Below are 22,690 nucleotides of genomic sequence, written 5' to 3' on the forward strand. Positions count from 1 at the left end.
TTTATATTTTTAATAGTTATATGAAGTATAGATATTATGAAGATAAATATGATCGCTACTTATTAACCAGTTTCCTTTTCTTCGAACGTGAATTGGTATTTAAAAGTATTATGTATATTGATGAAATAATTGTGTAAAATTAAATTCCAAATTTTTGCTTAGAGGATTTACTTCGGTAGTAAAATTACACAATTCGTAGACGATATGTAATTATGCTCCAAGTTCGAGCCTTGTCGAATTTTTCGAAGTGTCAAACGTCAAATATTCAGAATGAAATAGATTTTGTGTTATCTGTGTAGTGTACATGGTATGGTGTTAGCAGCCGAACAGCAGTCATTTCATTAATATATTTTTAAATAAGCACATATTACCCACAGAAATATCACCATGTCGTTGATGAAGACAAATATGCTGGTAAAAAGACATTCTAACTAAATTGAATTAATCTATTACATTTTTTTTTAAATAATTAAATTACGTAACTTAACAGGTGCGCTCGCTAAGCACTTCATCTGCTGCAGCTCAACTTGTCAAACCTCCTGTACAAGTTTTTGGTTTGGAGGGCAGATATGCATCAGCTCTGTATTCAGCAGCTTCAAAAAAGAAGACCTTGGATACAGTTGAAAAAGAACTCAAGCAATTTCAAGAGGCTATTAAAGCCGATGCCAAATTGAAGGAGTTCCTCATGAACCCTACTATTAAAAGGTCTTTGAAAGTAGAGGCTTTTAAACATTTGTCTTCGAAAGTAAGTCAAAAAAATTTTTTTGCTAAACAAACTAAATTCACTTCTTTATTTTCAAAAAGTAATTTATTGAGTGACCATTCATTTATTAAAATCTAAAATGCTTTACTGACAGTTGGTGCAACGTTATTGATATTAAGAATTATATGTGTTACAATGCCCTTATCTTTAGGTACACTAGTGATTACCAATTAGGGTTCCTTTTTGCCTGCCTACACTTTCTTTTATATGTATATGTTAAGTTTAGTTTATATCTTTGAAAAAACTGTTAATAATTCTATTTTTTCAGACAAGCATGTCCCCAACCACAGGTAATTTAATGGGACTTATGGCTGAAAATGGACGATTGAAAAACCTTGAGGGTGTTATTAATGCATTCAAAATCATGATGTCTGCTCACCGAGGAGAGGTTAATTGCGAAGTTATAACTGCCAAGCCCCTGGATCAAACTCAAAAGCAAAACTTGGAAAGTGCCCTCAAGGTAAATATATTATCTATATTGTTATATATAAATTATACTTTGTATAATTTATATATAACATTGATACCAATAATATTTAATATGACAATATTTATTGGAAACATGTTTCCAATAAATATTGGATAATATATATATCTATAATCAAAATAATAATTGCTTCTATTGAATCACATTTCTTTCTAATTTGTCTTTATCACTAAACCAAAATCATTTAACATTGTTTATTTATAACAATATTTTTTCATTTTAGAAATTTGTCAAGAGCAACGAGTCTATCCAACTTACCACCAAAGTGGACCCATCTTTGATTGGAGGTATGGTTGTGTCTATTGCGGACAAATATGTTGACATGAGCATTGCCAGCAAAGTGAAAAAATACACTGAAGTCATCAGTGCTGCTGTTTAATTTGGCTAAAATAAAGAGAATTTGTAGCCAGAAATTATTTATGTGGTTGGAAGTAGTCCTGTTCTATATTGATTAAAAATAATATAAGTGGAGATCAAATCAGTACAGCATTTTTATTTCATCTTACCTTATTTATAGTTTCTGATCTGATAGACAACTAGTTTAGTTTAATTTGTTTACTTGATATAATTTTTACCTACACAAGTAACATACTGAGAGTTATATGGAACATTGAAGTTTATGTTGATATAATAATAATAACAAATAATTGTTAGTCATAATTTTTAAATGCTAAATTTCATTTGAAATATACATAATAAATATTAACATTATAACGGTAGTGCTTTGCCTAATTTGGAACTTAAAAGTCATATTACTCCATAAAGGTGTGGCATTCTATAAATGTCTATATTCAATGTGAAATAATGATCTTTAATTCAAAAAACACCACAGCATCATTTTTCATTTATAATTCATCTGATGTATGATCGAATTCTGTAAAATAGACATTTCCCTAGTAAATTATCATCTTATAAGTTTAACCATCTTAAATAACATTAATTTAATATTTATTTAATAATTAAACATTTTAAGTGAGTTACTGGCCTTATTTGTTAATTCATTCATCAGAAATAGTTTTTTCATGAGAATAAAAATGTAGGGTAGTAAGTAAGTGACCAAGAAAATTCTTAACCATTTTATTCAATGATAGTCAAATATTGTAAGTTGAACAGACAAAATTTGTTATGAAATCACTCAATATTTTAATCACTAAATTAATACCGAGAAACTAGTTATTTTACCTTCATCTTATCTTCTGAAAATGAATAATAAAACATGAAATAATTGTCAAAAAATTTATTTGTGCCTTCTGCACTTGAACTTAAACATCTTTTATTTATAACAAAAATATTACTCTCATAAATATATAACATTAAGTTATATTTCTTTAGAATCAACAAGAGTTAGAAGAGATCATGTCACATTGAGATCAAGTGAATTAATATTAATTTATTGTTAATGTGAGACTTTATCCTTCCGTTGGTGCTGCTTCTCCTTTAAGAAGAGCATTTTCAGCTTCTAGTTCTGCAATACGGGCACGTGCAACTTCAAGTTCATCATCACCTCCATCTGTGCCTAAATGCTTCCGCACATACTCTAAGGCATCTTCTGGTTTATCTGGCTCTTCATAAAGGCTAACAAGAACTTTTGTTAGAGCATCCATTACTCCTGCACGCTCTAAATACCGCCTAAATTCTTCTCTTTTTGAGTCAATGGGCTAAAATTAAATTGTGATATAAATAATATCTCCATTTTTAAATGATTAATTTCCCATAACAATTATTCAGTATTTTTAAATGTATTTCTTATTATCTTATACTTAATTTGTTATAGAATTCATTTTGTTGTGATGATATGTCTAAAAAAATTGAAATAATGTATTATAATAATTAAATCATTACTTACTTTATACGAAGACATGTTTGCGCGGTATTAAATAATTTAGGAATCTGTTAACACAAATTTTAACGTACTAATTTCTTAATAATTAATGAGAACTATATAATTCTAAATGAATTCAAATAGCAAAATTCAAAAGCTGGATCGAATAATTTGAGTCAAGCTGTCAGTAATATAGATTGTATTAGGGATGCCCTAAAATCGACATTCGTAAATTACCGGTATTTATGAAATATTTTTTTAAAGTAACGTATTTTATTAATAATAATTTATGTTCTCACTCTACTATTAATTTTTACCTTAGTCTTGTAGTATACCTTACCTCCGAAATTTCAGATTTTTGAAAATAAAGAAGTTCAGATTATTGAAAATATTTTTTCCTACTTTCTTTCAATTAGAACATGATGAATAACTAAAAAATAACTCAGATATTCGTTTATTTTATTATTGTCAAATAAATATATTAGTATATATTTACCATTCACTTGTATAATAATATACATGTAGTATATCTTTTTAAGATACGTTGCTAATAGTATCGAAACCGTCATCGTGGCCACTGAGGCTGGAAACAGTGCTCGACTGACGGTCAGCGCTGACCGTACGTCCTGACCCTCAGCGATGACGGTCGGTTGTGAAAATGCATTCAGTGCTACGCTTACGGCGAATTGCGACGCAAGTGTACTGTTCACAACATATAGTACGTACGCGTGTACGGTCGGTCGTTCCAACCGCGAAGCACTGGATGCATCCATACAATCTCATAGCTCGTCGGCAGACCGACGGCTAGACCAACCGTACATGCGGATCGAATCACGCGCGTACCCGAGTGCGCATTTATAGGCTTGCATAGATATAGCTACGCCGACCGACGGTCAACACTGACCGTCGGTCGAGCAGTGGTTCCAGCCTAAACTGTGCTGAGTGTCTACTATCTTTTCTTTACCGCACCCTAATCGGTCACAAGTGGTCTAAATTCAAAATGGTGACCAAATACTTGTTGACTATTGTGCATTAGTCACTAACTTAATTTATCAGGAGAATTGTTTCAGCTCAATATTTTAGTCTTTTAAAATGATTAAGTAAATAATCATCAGAATTGAGGTATATAAAATAAAAAAAAAAATGTTTAATATATATTTATTGTTAAACAAAAAATACCCAGTAAGTATTTTCATTATTAAAGCAATTACTGAAGTAGTAGAATTAGCAGTTAAAATTGAAAGTTAAATTAAAAATTATAAGTAAATATCTAGGCTAGCGAGCACTATTTGTGATTAAGGCATTTTGAATTTATTAGGACTCATCATCACTTCCAGCCTTTGCTTTGGGTTTTGGTCCACCAGCTCTCTTAGCCATGATAATTTGGTCAACTTTTAAAATAGTAGTTGCTGCACCAACAGCATATTTAAGGCCCCAGTATTTTAAAACATATGAATCCAAAACACCCGTTTCTTTGGCATTGCAAACACCATTATTTTCTGAATCTATATCGAATCCTGCAAACTTGTTGTTCTCCTGCAACAAAAAATCATCAAAATTTGAGTAAAATTTAATATATACTATTTTTTTTAAATAGGCGCTAGAAAATAAGTTTACTTTCACACAAATGATTTTCTACTCAATCATACAATGGAATTATAATAAGTATGTAACATTACATTTTTGAGTAATATAAAATTATTAATATTATTGGTCAGATCAATAATTTTTAATGGAGTTGAGTTCAATTTAAATTGATATAAGTTAATAATGTTTTGATTATTTAACACATTTAAAGAAATTCTTTTCATTTTTCTTAATATATAGATTACCAAGCAGGATTTCAAATAAGCAGTATTCATAGTATTCATTTAAACATTTTTTTTTTTATAAAAAATGTAAAATCATTACCCTGTGAGCCTTATAGATGTTATTGATAACTTCTGTAGCATTCGCTCCAGAATTTTCAGCCAAGGCACGTGGAATACTTTCGAGTGCAACAGCAAACTTCCGAACAGCATATTGTTCCAATCCAGGTAAAGTGTCAGCATAGGTCAGAAGGTGTTGAGCCAGTTCAATTTCAGTTGCTCCAGCACCAGCCAGGAATCTAATAAAAATAATATTTCATTAACTTTTAATTAATATATGATTATTAATTTACTTGCATTCATTATAATTATTGTTATTTAAATTGAACCACATTTTAAGGAATTGTAATGCAAAAAAGTTCTTGACTTAATTATTTTAATTCAAAGCTATCTAAATAACTATTTACCTTCCATCTCGTGCAATGTTTTTGAATGTGTTTACACCATCGTCAATTGCTCTTTCAATGTCATCCATGTAGTTATCTGTAGAACCCCTGATAACAACTGTGGAAATACGAGATTCATTGCTTTCCATACTGAATACAACTACTCTGGTATCTCCGACTTCATCAACTCTCACAGTATCACAGTAACCTAATTCTTCAGCTGTTGGAGTAGTTAATCTGGGTAATACCTGTATAAAAAATTCATCAGTTAAAAAAATTCAAAGGTAACTTGCAATTGAATATTTTACTGCAATACATAATTTAAATATTGTGTAGTTTTAAGAAAATATTTATTTAAGACATCTAGCGATTACCTATAAAATATAAAATAACCTTATTTATATACATAATAATAGTTAATTATTATGTATGTTTGTTGTTGCATTATTGCCGTTTTTGTTGGTGATCTTAAGAATAAAAAATAAATAAATATTTTACTTACAGTTGCATTGACCGTCTTAGCAAGACGACGGAGATCAAATTTAGAATTGAGACGTACAGCCATAACACCAAATTTGTTAAGGAAATGAAGAGCCATATCGCCAAATTTAGCTCCAGCAACAATCACTTTAACACCTGCATCAGCAATGTCTTTGATCTGTTTTTCTAATAGAGATTCCTCTCCTTTGCTGAAGTTAAGCAGCTCATCAGCAGATTTGATAAGAACTGTTCCTTTGGTTTCAGTTTGAGTGATATCAACAGGGCAAGAATATACCACAACTTTAGCTTTAGTTGCACCCATAACATCACCTTCAACCTCTCGTTTAAAAACCATTCCTGAGAGAACTTCTGATTGCAAAAGTCCAGCACCAAGGATCTGAAAATGTTTTAAGAAATTTTATCAAAAACTTGCCATGTAATTTTTTTTATATTGATTTTAATTTTTTATATAATTTATTTTGATTTTAAATTAAAAACAAGCATTTTCGCCATATTACTTACCTTACATATCCTGACATTATCAACATTAAATGTAGTATTTTCAGGAAGAATTGCGACACAAGCTTTAGCTACAAGTTTTGCTATAAATTCTTCATTTCCATATTGCTTAGACATTATAGCTGGTTTAATACTATTAACAACATCATCAACATTTTTACAATCCTTGATTTCATGACAAATTAACTCTGGAAGTATTTCCAGGCATTTATCCAAGGCTCTCTCATATCCTTCAGCAATTTCACTTGTAGTTACACCTAACCTCAATAACTCTTCAGCAGCTTCCAATAAGGCTCCAGATATAACAATAACAAAGTTAGTGCCGTCACCAACTTCAGCGTCTTGCATTTGACTGGCTAAAACCATGAGTTTTGCAGCAGGATGTTCAACATCTAATTCTCTGATGATTGTGCCTGCATCACTTGTTATAAATTGTTTTTCAATGTGGTTAATTATCATTTTGTTCATGCCATTAGGTCCATAGGCGGAACGAACACTTTGTGCAAATTGTTTGCAAGCGTTTATATTGCGGTAAACAGCTTCTTCCAAACCAGAAAACATCTAAAATAATATATCTTATAATAATAGATGTTCAGTACATCCAATTTAATAACAAATATTTGAATGACAAGTTTTTTGAATATAATGTAATATACTTTGTAAAAATTTTAACGTCTGATGAAATATTTTGGTCATTGTATACAATAAATGTATAATACAATTCGCTTTACTCAATACTTTAAAAGTAATAAGAGTTTAAAGTTTCATACGGCCACCGACTCCACATGACAAGAGTAAATTTTTGGTTATCATTAAAAAACCTTACCCGCGCCCCATCTTTTAACATCTGGGGTACTCCCGGTGCTTTTGGTATATGTAAAGCCATTTTTGTAATACTGTTTTATTTCAAATTAATTTGTAACTTTCAACAATAATTAAGAATAAATATTCTTAATTAAACCGCACACAAGAAGCAAGACCAAAGATGAACGGAAATAGATATATAGAGTATTACAGAGCATAAATGTATGATTCAACTCTTTAATTTGTACCATAAAGCTTATACCAAAGAGGATTTACGACAAAATTTTTTATTTTTTATTTTCGTATATATTTTTTTATTTGTTTATTCACATTCTTCTTTGATATTGTCGTCGATAAAATTATATGACAATGTATTTTTGATAAATGATAAACGAGGAAACCACTTAATTTTCAAATATGATGATTCCTTTATTTTTGGTTTCTTGTACTGAGGACTATAATTGCAGTCCTCAGTACAAGAAACTAAATTTTTTTGAGACATACATATATAAAACTTTATGATTGCCTTTTTTGCGATGAGTCAACAACAAACTTTTCTGATGTGAAAAGTTTCGGCACTGCTGCTTTGTCGAATGCTCGATTCCTGGAATTGTCGATATGACGTCACTATGACACTTCGTACAGACAAGTTTAATTTTTTAAATTTGTTTAGTAAAGTTAATTTAAAAGTTGTGGTCAAATTGTCTGACAAAAATCATGCCGCGCATGGAGTGTCCACCACACCGAAAATGTCGATATGACGTCATTATGTCTCCCCATACATACAACTTTAAATTTAATATTAACGACTGGCTTTACACGAAAATTTTATTAAATAAAAAAATTACTATCTTCTCAAGGTCAGCTACATCTTCTATAGTAAACCTTTTTAACATATGGGATGTTCAATATTTATTACAACTGGCGTGAATAATTAAATATATTTTTCTAAATTTGACGCTTAAAATTAAATATGTGGTGATTTTGCTTTTCATGTTCGCTATCAGTGTTTCGAAAATTGTTGGTATACTAAAATTAAGAAAATTCGATAAGTTTGGGCTAAACGGAAGTAAACCTGAACAAATGTTGAACGGTTGAAATCCCGGGTCGGATGCTGGGTTTTATCCCTAGCCCAAAGGGACAATTAAAATTTAATTGGACCTGTTAAAGATACATTTACATTAAACTTTCAAATATCTTTATATATAATCTGCTAAAAATAAATAAGCTCAAAAGTATAAAACTTGTCGATTTCTAAATTTAGACTTATAATTAATAATACAAAACTAAATTTGTATAATTAGTATTAATTTTTTTTTTTTTGTAATAAGTTACCTTCAGTGCCGGTTTAAGCAATACCAACGCCCTGGACAAGAATGCTGCGGCCCCTATATGATAGCCAAAACCTTGCAAAAAGTAATAAATAACTATTCCCATCTCGACTTCTTACAGATAAATTATAATACAGAATAAAACCTTTCCGTATTATTATTTAACTTACGAAGGAAAACAGGGATGTTAAAGATTTGATGCCTGTATTTATCACGGCCATCGTAGCTCCTAAGCCGATTGTGTTTTAGTTTTTTGAAACATTACATTTTGGAGAAAAAGTGAAACTCTCCTTGAAGAATTATCTTTCGTTCAAGAGATATGAGCAACTTTTACTGGCCTGTACCATTTAGCATATTATGACTTCAATGATATTACAATAGTATCGTTAAATGTTGGTGCAGCATCAGCCAGATTCCTCGGGATACCCAACTTCTCACCAACGTAGTCACACAACAGTCGAGGTATGTATGGTCAGCAAGAGTTTGACCTAATTGGAATAGGTTATAGATGATAATGATTTATCGGATTATGACTCGTCACTATCGTCTCATCCAGGCTTTGAAGAATGGCAAGATGGCTCCGAAGACACGTTTACGCGAGTGTTCATTTACACTATATAGTCAATCTCAACTGTGCTGAAGATTTTTTTGATTGTATAAATGTAAATTAAAACACAATTAAATATTGAGATACTTTATTTAACTAGAAGTGAAATTAACAGATGTCCAATTGTGAGTCAAAAGACTTTAGGAAATTTTGGACCATTTTACAGTTAATATGTATTCAGTCTATAGACAATTTTACAAATATTTTTAAAAAAACGTTCCGAAATACCTTTTTTTAGGGGAAATCATTACGTGCATTAAATAATGGGTAGAAAAAAAAGTTAATGCAGGCATTTACTACACACAGATAATAGTATATTCAAACATTAAAATCTAATACATAAATGTTTCTCTAAGATTACATGGGGTATAACGTATATGTTACATTGATTACATGTATGCGTTTATATCAGCTTTGTAATAAAGTAGTTCATCACAATATTTTGCTCAGCAACTGACTTAAGCCCCAAAATCTATAGATATTAAAAAAATAACCTACAAAATTCGGATTTTAGTTTAGGTCACCAGTGGCGATCTGTTAAAATAGGTACCTAAATAATTAATTTATAATTTTATATACAATGGTTTGAAACGTTTCTTTTGTCCTCCGTTTACAAATATTTAAGAATGGTTTTCATTGTATTCGATGCACATTTCTACTAATGTTTAAGATAAAGGGATCTTATACCATTTTAAATTTTACATCACACATATATTTATAATATCATAAAGCATAAAATTAGTGTATACATCTACATATCTAGTGTACTTTTATATTTATTTAAAACTACACAATATATTTTAAGCTATGATATTCTAGTTTTTCTATAACTAACATCACAGGATAGTCCAAAAAAATATGAAATTGCGTGAAGTTCTTAACTAAAAAATAATACTGCATACAGTGCAAGTTAATTTTAAAACTTATTCAATATTTAAGCCTCCTAAGAGAAATCACATACAATTATTAAGTAGACGATAGCGGCAGGAGTAAAGATAAATAAACAACCTTGGCGAATGCTCACCACTTATGTAATGTCAATTGAAGAATTGACACGACAAAATTGGTTGATACCTAAACTATCCTATCCTTTTCGGAAAAAAATCGGGTTTGTAACTTATTATTAATTTAGTATCTAAGGTGTTTTTGATCTTTACTCCTCTTGCTATTGGAATAAGTATAAGTAAATTCGGCGATGGCTAATTTGAAGTATTTTAGTAATTTCGATCGTCATCGACAGTGAAACGTAAGATGCACGTGTCTTTATGTTTAATAACATGTATAAATTAAGATATCAGTAATATGGATTGCCAACTGTATGTATGTATAATATTATATAAAGTGTTGATTAAAATACATCGCTTTATTGTATAATTTATTGTAATAAAATATTGAAAATTCAACAGTTACATTATTGAATATCCCAAGTAATTTTTCTTAGTTGTTGGCAACCCAATACTGTTGATAATGTTACTTATGCTTTCATAACAAAAGGAAGAATAAAAATTATTTAAATAGAGTATAAGATAAATATAAAAATAAAAACAAGATAATGGGATAAAATTAATGTTTTTTCTTTTCGGCAATAACCAGTTTACAAAATAATTACTATATCGTAATTAATGTTACATGTGTAAGTATGTGAATCACACAAAGATTTTTATATTCTAAGAAAAATACGTGGATTTTTTTTATTAAATATAGTAAGTATAATAAAAATATATATTATTTTTTTAAAAACAATATGGACAGTATAATTTGAAAAATTATCCTCAGGCTTATACATACAATCCAATTATAAAAAAAATAATAAAAATTATAAACAGTCTTATCAGTCAATGTTTTAGTAAAAAATAAAAATATATTTTATTCTCTTACAGAGCATATTTCTAAAATATGAGATCAATAAAGAAACGATAATTTACTTTAATTTTTTTTACACTATAAACCAATAGTTTTTTTTTTAAATAAAAGTTATAAAACATTCGAGTTGCATAAAATAATCATAGTGACATACATATTACAATATAGGGTTCTTTCGTTTCACTCTTAACATCAAATAGAAATATGGCGAGCTCGAACAATTATCTAATCTCATCCTAAATATAATTTTATATAGATTCCGGTCAATAGGCTGTATACATTCAAAATAAAGGACGACAGGAAATATTACAAGGTTACTAGTATGTAATAGCAGTTCTCTTTAGACGATATAATAAGGTAAGTCTACAATGCAAAAGTGTATATATTAAATGAAATTCGGGTAAAATGATTGAATAGGGTTCAAACAGTGTTGTCTTACGATGCAATAGTGACTAATTATTATCAGTATCTTTCTTGCTTTTCCGATTTTGTTTCGAGTTTCTGCGAGTGACAATCAGCCTAAATAATTTATAACTGTAATGATTGTCTATGGGATTACCTCAACATTTATGATAAGGGGTAGGATTCATACGGACACCGTCATTTATAAATAATGTGTGAAGTATAATATGTATAATAAAGTGTGAAAATAATATAGTAACGATATGACGACTGCTAACACATTTGGAAGGTAATCGTTCAAATATGTCGTTAAGTGTGAATCTTTTAAATGGGTTCCTAATTTGAAACTTAACGATAAACATAGCGCTGCCTGTAAGGCGTTGACCCTTTACAATAACAGTAATAGACGTTCTTTAAAACAAAAACAATCGGTCATCGAATTGTTCAAACTTTCTTTGTTTTTTTTTTCATGTAGAATAATGAAAATACTTTTGTTTCACAATTACAATATTTCTATTTTCGCGAGTAAAAAATAACAAATTAAAAGGAACCCGTAACATCTAATAGTGTTACGATAATGTACACAATTCAATGTAACAATTTGTTTATAGTATAAACACAATTTTCTATATCATAAATGTAATTAGAATTAATTTGATTCTAAGGGAAGGAAGTTTAGTCGAATAGTGAACATCCGGAATGGCCGTCAGTCGGAACGGCGAGTATCCGGCAGCTGGATAAATGGTGCAAATTGTTTGCGGTGTAGTAATCATTTGTCACAGCGGGGCGTGCGGTATGGCGGGAACGAGAAGCCGTTCCTTTATACGTTACCTTTTTGTATTTTTCAAATTCTATATATATGTATAATTGTATATATATAGATCACGACAGCCAGTTATGTGATGTCTAATTTCTAAATTCTGGGATTTTACAGAGAATTTATTGAGAGAAAAAAAACAATAACATTTAATCGATCCGTACAGAAATTGAACTCAAATATTGATCATTTTATTAGTAAGCCTACTTACTACAAACTAGGTCAACGCGGAAGTAATAAATATCCTGTAAAACATAATGTTTTGCTTGCAATATTATTTATTTAATATTTAACGTGTAATTTAATTTATTCATTGTTATTATTAAGTAACCATACTTCAATTAAAATATAAATAATTGTTGAGAGTTAATACTTCGGAACCCTATATGCAATATTACAATTATTAAGTTTTCAAATTAACTTTTATAACAGGTATATGAAAGCACTTAAATGGAAGAATAAATTTCTATTGGTTTAAGTAAATTATTAAATTGTGCAAGTTTCTAAGAAAACGTCTCGGTGTCTGTTGTACCTTCTAACGTCCAGGAAATTCAAATGCATAGAAAAATACTCATTTGCAATGAATAAATTTCAATTTTTTATCTGTCTAATACTAGAAAAACGTCAAAAAAGACCATCCGTAATAGAAATTACAATGATGTGAAGATCTGGCGCGTTACCGACGCGTTCACGTGTAAAATGTGCAGAAAAATAACTTAAATCTATACTCGAGAGTAATGACGATTAATTATACATTTCACGAAAATATAAAACTATTCACTCTCCAGATTTCAATCTCTATTCTTACCCATACAGTAGACCTTTAGGTAAATCGGCCCTTCTCCCCTAAATATCTGATATCAGCAAAGCAAGGGTATTTACAGAGAATATTTATAAACATGAACATTTTAAAACTTGTTACATCGTCACGTGTTCGACATGTCGTCACAGTTTTCTAGATACTTTAAAGGTTTACAAGGTAGGTAATTATCTTCAAAGAGTTTCAGACTGAGTGCGATATTCTGTAGTACAAAAAATTTAATAAGCTGAAAATGCTTTGTAAGATCTCTGTTGAATTACTGAGGTTTACTTTATCTATACAATAGAGTAGATATTAGAGTAATAAAATACATCTAAATGCAGTCGTGCAGTTTTTACATGTAATGAACACCTTAAAATATATTTTCTAGTAGAATATATAGAGTTATACCCTTCAGGGGTACGTCAGTGGTTCAGGAGCGTGATTAACAATTTCCCAATCGAATATAGCAGACACAAAATATCTCAACTTCTTATTTCAAAACATTTTACGATGTTATTTTAGTTACCAAAATACTAGGAACTAGATATACATTCTCAAATTAATTATAGAATACGTCCTCGCTTTCGAACGGGCGAATGTTAACCAGCGGACCTGACAACCGATTGACGAATTTATTTTTATATTATTGAAAAATGTATGAAAATGACCGATAATCGATACGTCAAGTGATCAACGACTGAAAAACGGAGATGTACATTTAAAAAGTTTTCTATAGAAAATTGTAGAACAAAACGAGCACTGACACGTATGGACGCGAGCGAGCCCGGCTCGCCTCACCTGGCGGCTCAGCCGACGACGTAGACGACCAGCTGGTGGTGCGAGTATCAGAACAGGTTGCGGGGCGGCGGCACGGCCACGACGGCGGCGCCCGCGCGCCCCGTGCTCAGCGGGGCCAGCTTGCGCCAGCAGTTGGCCTCCGCGTCGTACACCTCCACCACGCACAGGTACTGCACGCCGTCGTACCCGCCTGCCACGCAACACACATACTCACACACATACTACACGTGCCGGCCGGGCGACGCTTGCGTGAATTTTATAAACGGTCTTGTTTTTTCAAGGAATTTTCGCAATTTAAATGTTGTGATAATTAAAATAAATATTCGACCAATAAGGAAGAAACACCATTTAAAAAAAAGGCAGTAAAATACATGACTTTGCAAGCACTTAGGCTCACTTCGATTTCCTGATATCGTTAAGTGTAGTGTGATTTGCTATGTTGAAATGTAGACAGTGATGGATCTACCGGACGGTGTATTACCCCCACTAGTATTAGTACCACTTTGGTGTACAATTTTGTTGGCTTCCAAAATACCTTAGTATTGGTATGGTAAGCAAATTAAGCAACCATGGTGTACAAGTTCTGAATCTATCGAATCAGTAGCTTTTGCGTTATAAAGTAATATCAGAAATATTTTTTCTTAATAAATAAACAGCATACGCGTACGTATATATATATAGCTGTATATTTACCGACGGCGACGATCCTGTCGCCCAGCAGACATGAGCCGATGGCGTCCCGGCCGTAGGACAGTCGCGCCAGCAGGATCCACGTGTCCGTGACGGGGTCGTAGCGCTCCACGCAGGCCAGCCGCCCTCCCACCGTATTGGCCGGCGCCTCGTGCCCGCCCAGCGCGTACAGAAAACCGCCCGCCGCGCACACCTGCCGTTAGATACTCTGTTTGACTGACCTGACTGACTGAAAGCTGTCACATTGCACCCGTAATATTTGGAGCTATGGACTATATACACGAGTGCAACACATATACAGGTATACAAGTGTAACACGTATTTTCTCTGCCATACACGGAGCCGGATTTAAAGGCCTGGAGGCCCTGGAACCACAAAGGAGTGGAGGCCCTGGACCAACAGGAGCGGTGGCCCAAATTATTATTTTACAAATTAATTTGAACATTTAATTTCTCTGTCAGGTTTGTCAATAATATGTTTACTGTGGTCCAGTGGTTAGAGCGCGTGCATCTTAACCGATGATTTCGGGTTCAAACCCAGGCAGGCACCACTGAATTTTCATGTGCTTAATTTGTGTTTATTATTCATCTCGTGCTCGGCGGTGAAGGAAAACATCGTGAGGAAGCCTGGATGTGTCTAATTTCAACAAAATTCTGCCACATGTGTATTCCGCCAACCCGCATTGGAGCAGCGTGGTGGAATATGCTCCAAACCTTCTCCTCAAAGGGAGAGGAGGCCTTTATCCCAGCAGTGGGACATTTACGGGCTGCTAAGGCTAAAAAAATGTTTACTGTGTGTATCAGCAACTTTTAAAACAGTAATTAATAATATTATTATAATTTGACTAGATATCCAAACATACCATATATTACCCTCTCTTTTGGAGGTGCCAGGGCATTTGTCATACATCGCCAAGTCAACGATAGCAACAGTAAGGTATACAGGGCGGGGAATACTAACGCTGACGCCGCCGCGCCGACGCGTCATGGGCGCGCAGTTGGTCCAGTGGTTGGTGGCTGGGTCGTAGCATTCGACGGAGCGCAGACAGGCGCCGCCGTCGCGCCCCCCCACGGCGTAGAGGCGCCCGCGTAGCGCCGCCACGCCGCACGTGCTGCGCGCGCCCGCCATCGGGCACACGATGGTCCACGAGCGCGAGCACGCGTCCCACCTGCCGGACACACACACATCACGTAAGATCGGGACGTTATGTTTACCGGTGCCTGGTTGTTGGTCTAGTGGTTAGATGTTACGTTAAAAGTTATTGGAGTTTTAATCGAAAGATTCTCAGCAACCTCCCTGAGTCTGGAAATTTGAAGTGTAGTGCCTCGGAAAGCACGTTTAGGTTCTGCACATGAACTCTATCCAGTCGTGTCGGATCCTGTCCCTTCGTGTAATTAGATTGAGCGAATAGATTATTAGATGCATTAGCACCCGTGCACTATTAATGCCCTACGTAATTGGCTTGTCTCTCTTGAGATTTGTCGCCGTGGCCAAAATCAGTCAGGACGACATCTTATATATTAAAAGCGTAAGCGGATTTTTGTCCCAGTGATTATGGGATGATAGCTGCAGAATCTTCTTTAATGATGTGAAATAAATTAATAGGATTCTGGATTGCAATTTTATAAATAGTTACGATGTAAGAAATAATTATTTTTAGAGAGTGGAAAGAAAATACAGGTCGGTTATAGCTACTTTTTTTGACATGGCTGTATTAAAATAACATCAAATGAAATTCGCGCGGACCTACTAAGTTGTTCTTTGATTTGTATTTTAATAAAAAATATTGAATAACTTTAAATAATGTGTTATCAAGGGTGAAGTTGTTTTAACACCACGAGATTTTATGTACACGTTTATCTCGAAACAAGTTAGTATTAATTTTTTGCTTCTGACATTAAACGTTTGATATAAAAAAATGACTGACTATTTATATTAAAAATAAATACTTAGGCATGTTAGAGGCACTAGTTTAATAGAAATGGGAATGTTCAATGGGACTGTCCATAGTCAAAGCTTTTCCTCCTTCTTTTAGTGCTGATACATATGAAGTGAGAAGCCATGTAGACTATCGCAACAACGATTTCACACCTTCAAACACAACGTTCCCTTTCCTTCTGAAGCCAATTCCCAGTCAAGTTGGCATTTGCCATGTCGGCCTTTATTTACCGAGCCCTGTCTCCTCACACGGCCAACTATACGTTGCAATGTCTCGAATTCATTCAGAATTTCAAACTCCCTCGAGGTGCAAATTGACAACAACTCGCAGAATGGTATCATTAATGAAGAAGGAACATTCACCAGAAACGTTGTCGTAAGCGATGAATTACAATAAGTATTGTACTTACAAAATTAAAGTAAACTGTTATCGACAAGTTCCAGTTCTAACTGAATTAACGACAGCAAAAAAATTCATTTGAAAAAGGTTTCATCATTTTGGCGCCAAATATTGATGTGTGATTTGCAGTTTACAATGAAATTAAATCAAAACAAAACCTGTCATAGGTTTCGAAATTCCTAAAATATTCTGTTGAATAAAATCGAAGTTTAGCGGGCGACCCACTGGTAATTAATGTCGTCCTCACCATAAGATGTTAACAACTTTTATTAGATTCGATTCAACAGTTTCTACTTTACATTTTTATTATAATCATATACTATACCATAATACAAGCAATTATAATTTAAAATGATACCTCTCCACAGAATTAAGGTAAATCCATCCGTCGTGTCCCCCTACGGCGTAGATGGGGCAGTTGGGTCCGTCCCCGAGCACGGCGACACCCAGTCCGTGGCGATGCGTGTTCATCGGTGCTAACGTACTCCAGCTCAGTGACGTCAGGTCGAAGCACTCCACCTGTTATAATTTTTAAACATTTTTACTTTAGTCATTCATAATTTTAGAACAAAACAAAATTTAAAAAACATAGTAAGTAATATATATAAACATCTTTGACCTTGAATTGACAGAGCATATTATAAGTGGAAGAGTGTGAGTGAGATATTATAAACAAAGACAAACTTATGAAGAATTTTTGTAGTGCATAATATTGCAGAGATAGAAGGAAATCTCATGGAATATGTAAATCTTAAGTTTATTTATTTTTACTCTTCCGCCATTGGCTTTAGGTGATGAGGCCGCTATTGTAAGCTTTGTACCCAATTTTTTTACTGTAGCATATAAATAAAATACCTATATTATCTGATAACATATTCATAGACGATTCATGTAATATATAAACGTTCATAGTATTTTTTTTTTAAATTAACAGTCCATATAACTATTGACTTTAAAATCAATCGTAGATTTACGGTTGATATATTATAAAAAATATGACTTCTTAAATAAAGTTTTATACGATTTTGATTCCGTTAGTTAAACTGTGTACAAATAGTGTACTTCCTAGAAACGTATACAAATGCAAATTATTATTATATTACACAACCGAATTCACTTTATGATTTAAGATCGCGTGTTCATACTTGCAACATACTCGTACATAATAAGGAAGGCATATTATGTATGTTGCAAGTGAGCTGAATTTAACTTAACTGTGTTGTAAAAAATGTGGTATATGATTTTTCAACCATTCCTTACATCGCCAATATGCCACCAACCCTTGGAACTAAAATGTTATGTCATTCAGGCATAAATTATAGTTAGACTGGCACACTCACCCTTCAAACCGACAACACAACAATGATACTCCTACAATATCTTATAAGTGGGTGATATCTACCTAGACGGGTTAGCACAAAGCCCTACCACCAAGTAAAATCTAATGAATATGTAAAGAAACGTTATCGTAGGTCTAAAGATAATTATTATGTACTAGTATTGCCTGCGGTATCACCCGCGTATGTTAGGGAGGGAGGGGTAGTTACCGTATGTCCTATTCCGTATTTCGGACAACGTGTATGCATAATTTTATGATGATCGGTCGAGTAGAAAAAACACATAAACTCACTTTCACATTTACTTTATTAGTTAGGATATACGAGCACGTAACGTATCAGTGACGCGTTACGTAAGTTGAATCTACGGTTTGTAAATTGAAGTCGTGACGAAATATAAAGCATATCGCTCAACGTCCGTTTCATTACAATGTTTGATTAAATAAGTTCGACGATACATTGTTTCAAATAAATCGACTTTCTATGCATTTTTATAATTACATGAAAACGAAATATTTTTATAATTAAGTTAGATATATCATATTACATTAAAATTATATTTTATTTAAGTTTTGTATTTAATAAAAGGAATATTTTCGAATGTAAGATTTTGAAAAATATGAATAATTCGTAGTTTTCAAAATGCTGTTTGGCGGTAGAATATACCTATTATGATGAATGGGTGGTACGGGTACTTATTACGCTTGTTTCATACATTTGCGAGCACATTGCATGATAAAAATACCAGAAGTTTGTTACACAGGTTTACTTTTAGTCAAAAAATGTAGTCATTATTTAAAATGTGTCGTTTATACCGTATTAGTACTTAAGTTGCTTTAAATACTGATAAATGAAAAAAAAAAATTGATTGGCTATTATGTATGTGTGAAAAATATATCATATTGTGTCTAAATCTCATTGTCTTTGATAATTTGATATTTGACAGTACGAAAGAAGGCTATGTTAGAGTGGGATCTATGCTGAGGTACTCTATAGTAATAATCAGTATTTGTATATTGTAAATAGTTACTAAACAAGACTAAGAAATCAATAGTGATAATTATAAAATACGTATTTATTTAGACTTCAACCAAACAAAGCATGAATATTGTCGATATAATATGTGTGTATTTATCATAAAAGGAATGGAATAAAACTTATATCATTTGCAGTCACTGCCATATATATGTTAAAAAATGAAAGGGATCAATATTGTCTACAACTATAGTAGTATATATAACATAGCCTGTATGAATTCACTAATCGCCATCTCAGAAAAAACTATGTGAATTTTCATTCTATTTCTATCAAAAGATAGATGAACGAGTAAGGTTTAGATAATTCAGTAATAAATTTTTGTGAAAATAAGCTCACGATACTTAAGAAAAAAAAGTGCTACTTTTGATTTTAAATTGATACAGTTGTAAGAAAATAATTTATGATATAATTGCTACTTTTAAACTATATATTAAAAAGTCTACAGCACTCCAGTACTAGGTCATTGTAGCCGCGGCTGGTCACTAGTTATATAATAAATGTAATGTTTAAAATTTTATACCGTATTAAGAGTTTTAAGTCCATCTCTTCCTCCGACAACAACGAGTTTGTTTTGCATCACTGCTACACCAAACTGCAGCCGTCGAGCTCCCATTCTCATAAACGGTGTCCAAGAATTCGTCCTTGGGTCATACATCTCCATGTTACTTGCACCCTAAAATTATAAACATTACTATCGTAAGTTTTTTTAGCAAACGGTTTTCTTTGTTTGTTTCGCTACTTACTGGTTTGGATGTTGCTTGAGTTGATTGAAGATAAAACAGGGTCTATGGATTGACTGCATTAGTCTCACATTAATAATAAATGAATTTTCTTAATGGATGCTGAATTCTGAATTTATACATAATAACAAAAAGAAACATAATTATTTATAGATAAATAATAAAACTAATAAAATGATTGTAACATATAAATATTGAGAATATTGTTTACAATGTAAGATCATTGTCCACTAAGTCATTTTAAATAAAGTTAGATTAACTTTTGGCTTCTTAGTAGAATATGCATGAATTTATTCTCAATAATATCAAGTTAATTCAATAAAATACAAAACAAAAATATTCTAATGAGAATGAATTGTTAGGGAGAAATTAAATATTTTATTTCACCTTGTAGCCGTCCATTCCACCTATAGCAAGAAGTCTTCCAATGGTCGATGTCCGGGGTCTTGTTCGATGAGAGAATAGCATTGAACGTCTCTCTGGCAATAAATGCCACTTAACGGCCTCCATTATTAGTGGTTGGCATTCGGGTACTTCACCACATGCATGTTCAACTTTATCAATCAAATACTGAAATATATAACAATGTTAATAGTTGTAGAAAACATATATAAGTACATAAATTGTGAAATATTGAAAATCTTCATATTTTAAAATTATGGGTAGTCTAGTCATAATCATTGTTGAATATAATGCAAACTAGTTTATTGATTTTCAAAAATTTATCATAGGTTCAGAAATAAATACCACAGACTTGAAAAGAATCGATGAAATAACTCATTGATTTTTTTATACAACGGTATAAAAAAATAAAATAATATTTTTACATGATAATTATGAAACCTTAAAGATTCTATCTATTTGCTTATTAGAATATACTTTGTTTATTTACATTAATAAAATAAAAAAAAAATAACAACAATCAACAAACTCCACATATAAAAATTTTTGAATCATTAATCATTGAATCTAATTACAATGTAATGAACCATAACAAAATCATTTAACCTTATAAGTATAATGCACAGTATTAAATGGCAATAATACTTTGCTATTAAAATAGTTGTTGCATATATTGATAGTATTCGTTGTTTTACCTGTTTAAAATAAAATAGTGTTTTTATGATTGATGATGAAATAAATTAGAAAAAAAGGAATATGAAATTACCTCTGATGACAGAAGAGGCAATTTTATTAACTTTAATAGTGTTGGTAGATGGCCTTGTCTATTTTCATGGTCATGTTGTACCCAAGCCATGAGGCTTTCAAAAACATTTTCTTCTGTTACTACATTGAGATCATCTGACTTTAGTAAATTAGATAGTTGTTCAGATTGCAAGCTAAGGAACTCTTGGTGCTTAACAACCTAAAAATTTAAGAAATCACTTTATTATATATAAATAATAAGCCTTTGATTTTATATTGTATAACATTTCGAAGGCACAAGCGTGGTCATAACATTTAAATACATTCTTATAGACCTGCATGAAATGTTGGTATGTATACTCCAAAGCACTTTTGTGCAATCCCATACAAGATTGTTGTTCAGCAAAGAAAGCAATCCCTAAACAGTTGCAAGGATCCAGCTGCTTTTCAAGGAAATCACAACAAGCCTTTGTAACTGAATGTAATTGGAGTAAGCTTGCTGTTGACAGGAGGATCTCTACTGTTTCCTCACTTAACTCTGCAAATAAAATGTGAAAAATGACGATACTAAGCTGCATAATGTTTAAAAGAACAAAGGAATTTATTTATATCAATGTTAAAATACCTATAATGCCTGTATAGCAATAATGAACAAGTGATCTAAGTGCTTGTGAATCAACTCGTTCTAGAGTTATTTCTGATGACTGAGCCTCTCTTAGGGAGCCTGTAAACATGGCTGCAAAGTACTCACTGCAAGAAGCTAACACAACTTTGTGTGCTGGTATCCTGTTAGAAAAGTTAAACTTGTTAAACTAGCAATGAAATGCTCATTGATTAATATATACAATATAATAACTAATAACTTGGTAGTTATACATTACGATTTGCAAAAAAATTAAGATGAATGCAGATTTTGAAGTTAAATATTGAATAAAATGTAATAATTGAAGTGTGCATTATGAACGAAAGTCCATATTTCTATATGTTTTAGTAAAATAATATGAATGCTACATATCTACATGCTAGTGCCCGTTAAACAAAGAACCGTTTATCGATTTATTAAAAGACAATAACTCGTTATGTTAAATGAACTCGTCCTTACCTGCAACCCCCAGCTATTAACGCAACATCACAAAGCTTTTGTGACTGATAGTATCCATAAATATTTTTCATTGTCGTTTCGGAATGTCCTTTATTACAATGGAATTCATCTGGATTTGATGCACTAGAAAGGCTCAGCTGGCTTAATTCTCTAGGCAAACCTTCATCGACAGAATTAGTCGAAACATTGTCTTTAGACGCTTCTGTTTTCTGAGACTCACAAGTCGACATTTTAAAAAAATTATGATCAACGATATTGCGACCGCTTTATTAACTTTGAATACACCGGACTTCATCAAGCTCCAACTAACAACCTTGGAGATGAAAACAAAGGCTTGTCAGTGTTCGTCGGCTGTCAACGTCAAAGAGACTTGTTTATTTTTCACTTTACAGAGTATGAAGTCTATACTCTATAGCACGATAAAGTTACAGGCAATATAAAAATAAACATACAAGAAACATTTTAAACCGATTATGCTTCTAAGTAAAGGTGAGCATAGTTTTAAAAGCATAAGAGAAATTACTTGCTTTTAAAACAATATTCTAGAAGC

General features: G+C 32.1%; 4 protein-coding genes across 4 annotated transcripts; 1 reads left to right on the forward strand and 3 right to left on the reverse strand.

Annotated features, from left to right (window-relative positions):
- Positions 1-257: 257 nt before the first annotated feature.
- Positions 258-1,731, forward strand: LOC125066738 (ATP synthase subunit O, mitochondrial). Its single transcript, XM_047674984.1, has 4 exons — positions 258-414; positions 491-745; positions 1,032-1,223; positions 1,474-1,731. Exons 1-4 carry the CDS (start codon positions 388-390, stop codon positions 1,627-1,629), a joined length of 630 nt encoding a protein of 209 aa, XP_047530940.1. The 5' UTR covers positions 258-387; the 3' UTR covers positions 1,630-1,731.
- Positions 1,732-2,472: 741 nt separating this feature from the next.
- Positions 2,473-3,242, reverse strand: LOC125066928 (c-Myc-binding protein). The gene is made up of 2 exons (XM_047675257.1): positions 3,097-3,242; positions 2,473-2,908 (listed from the first exon to the last, which is right to left on the reverse strand). The coding sequence occupies exons 1-2, from the start codon at positions 3,109-3,111 to the stop codon at positions 2,660-2,662; spliced, it is 264 nt and encodes an 87-aa protein (XP_047531213.1). The 5' UTR covers positions 3,112-3,242; the 3' UTR covers positions 2,473-2,659.
- A 1,129-nt stretch (positions 3,243-4,371) lies between these two features.
- Positions 4,372-7,324, reverse strand: LOC125066960 (T-complex protein 1 subunit theta). Its single transcript, XM_047675297.1, has 6 exons — positions 7,152-7,324; positions 6,329-6,886; positions 5,829-6,203; positions 5,348-5,574; positions 4,984-5,179; positions 4,372-4,608 (listed from the first exon to the last, which is right to left on the reverse strand). The coding sequence occupies exons 1-6, from the start codon at positions 7,209-7,211 to the stop codon at positions 4,387-4,389; spliced, it is 1,638 nt and encodes a 545-aa protein (XP_047531253.1). The 5' UTR covers positions 7,212-7,324; the 3' UTR covers positions 4,372-4,386.
- Positions 7,325-11,856: 4,532 nt separating this feature from the next.
- On the reverse strand, positions 11,857-22,466 carry LOC125067001 (kelch-like protein 5). The gene is made up of 10 exons (XM_047675365.1): positions 22,141-22,466; positions 21,664-21,824; positions 21,374-21,576; positions 21,061-21,258; positions 20,280-20,462; positions 19,673-19,825; positions 17,136-17,296; positions 15,400-15,607; positions 14,443-14,632; positions 11,857-13,939 (listed from the first exon to the last, which is right to left on the reverse strand). The coding sequence occupies exons 1-10, from the start codon at positions 22,368-22,370 to the stop codon at positions 13,797-13,799; spliced, it is 1,830 nt and encodes a 609-aa protein (XP_047531321.1). The 5' UTR covers positions 22,371-22,466; the 3' UTR covers positions 11,857-13,796.
- Between the last annotated feature and the right edge of the window lie 224 nt (positions 22,467-22,690).

Source organism: Vanessa atalanta, chromosome 10 (assembly GCF_905147765.1).
Source record: "Vanessa atalanta chromosome 10, ilVanAtal1.2, whole genome shotgun sequence".
In the NCBI taxonomy this organism is placed as follows: domain Eukaryota; kingdom Metazoa; phylum Arthropoda; class Insecta; order Lepidoptera; family Nymphalidae; genus Vanessa; species Vanessa atalanta.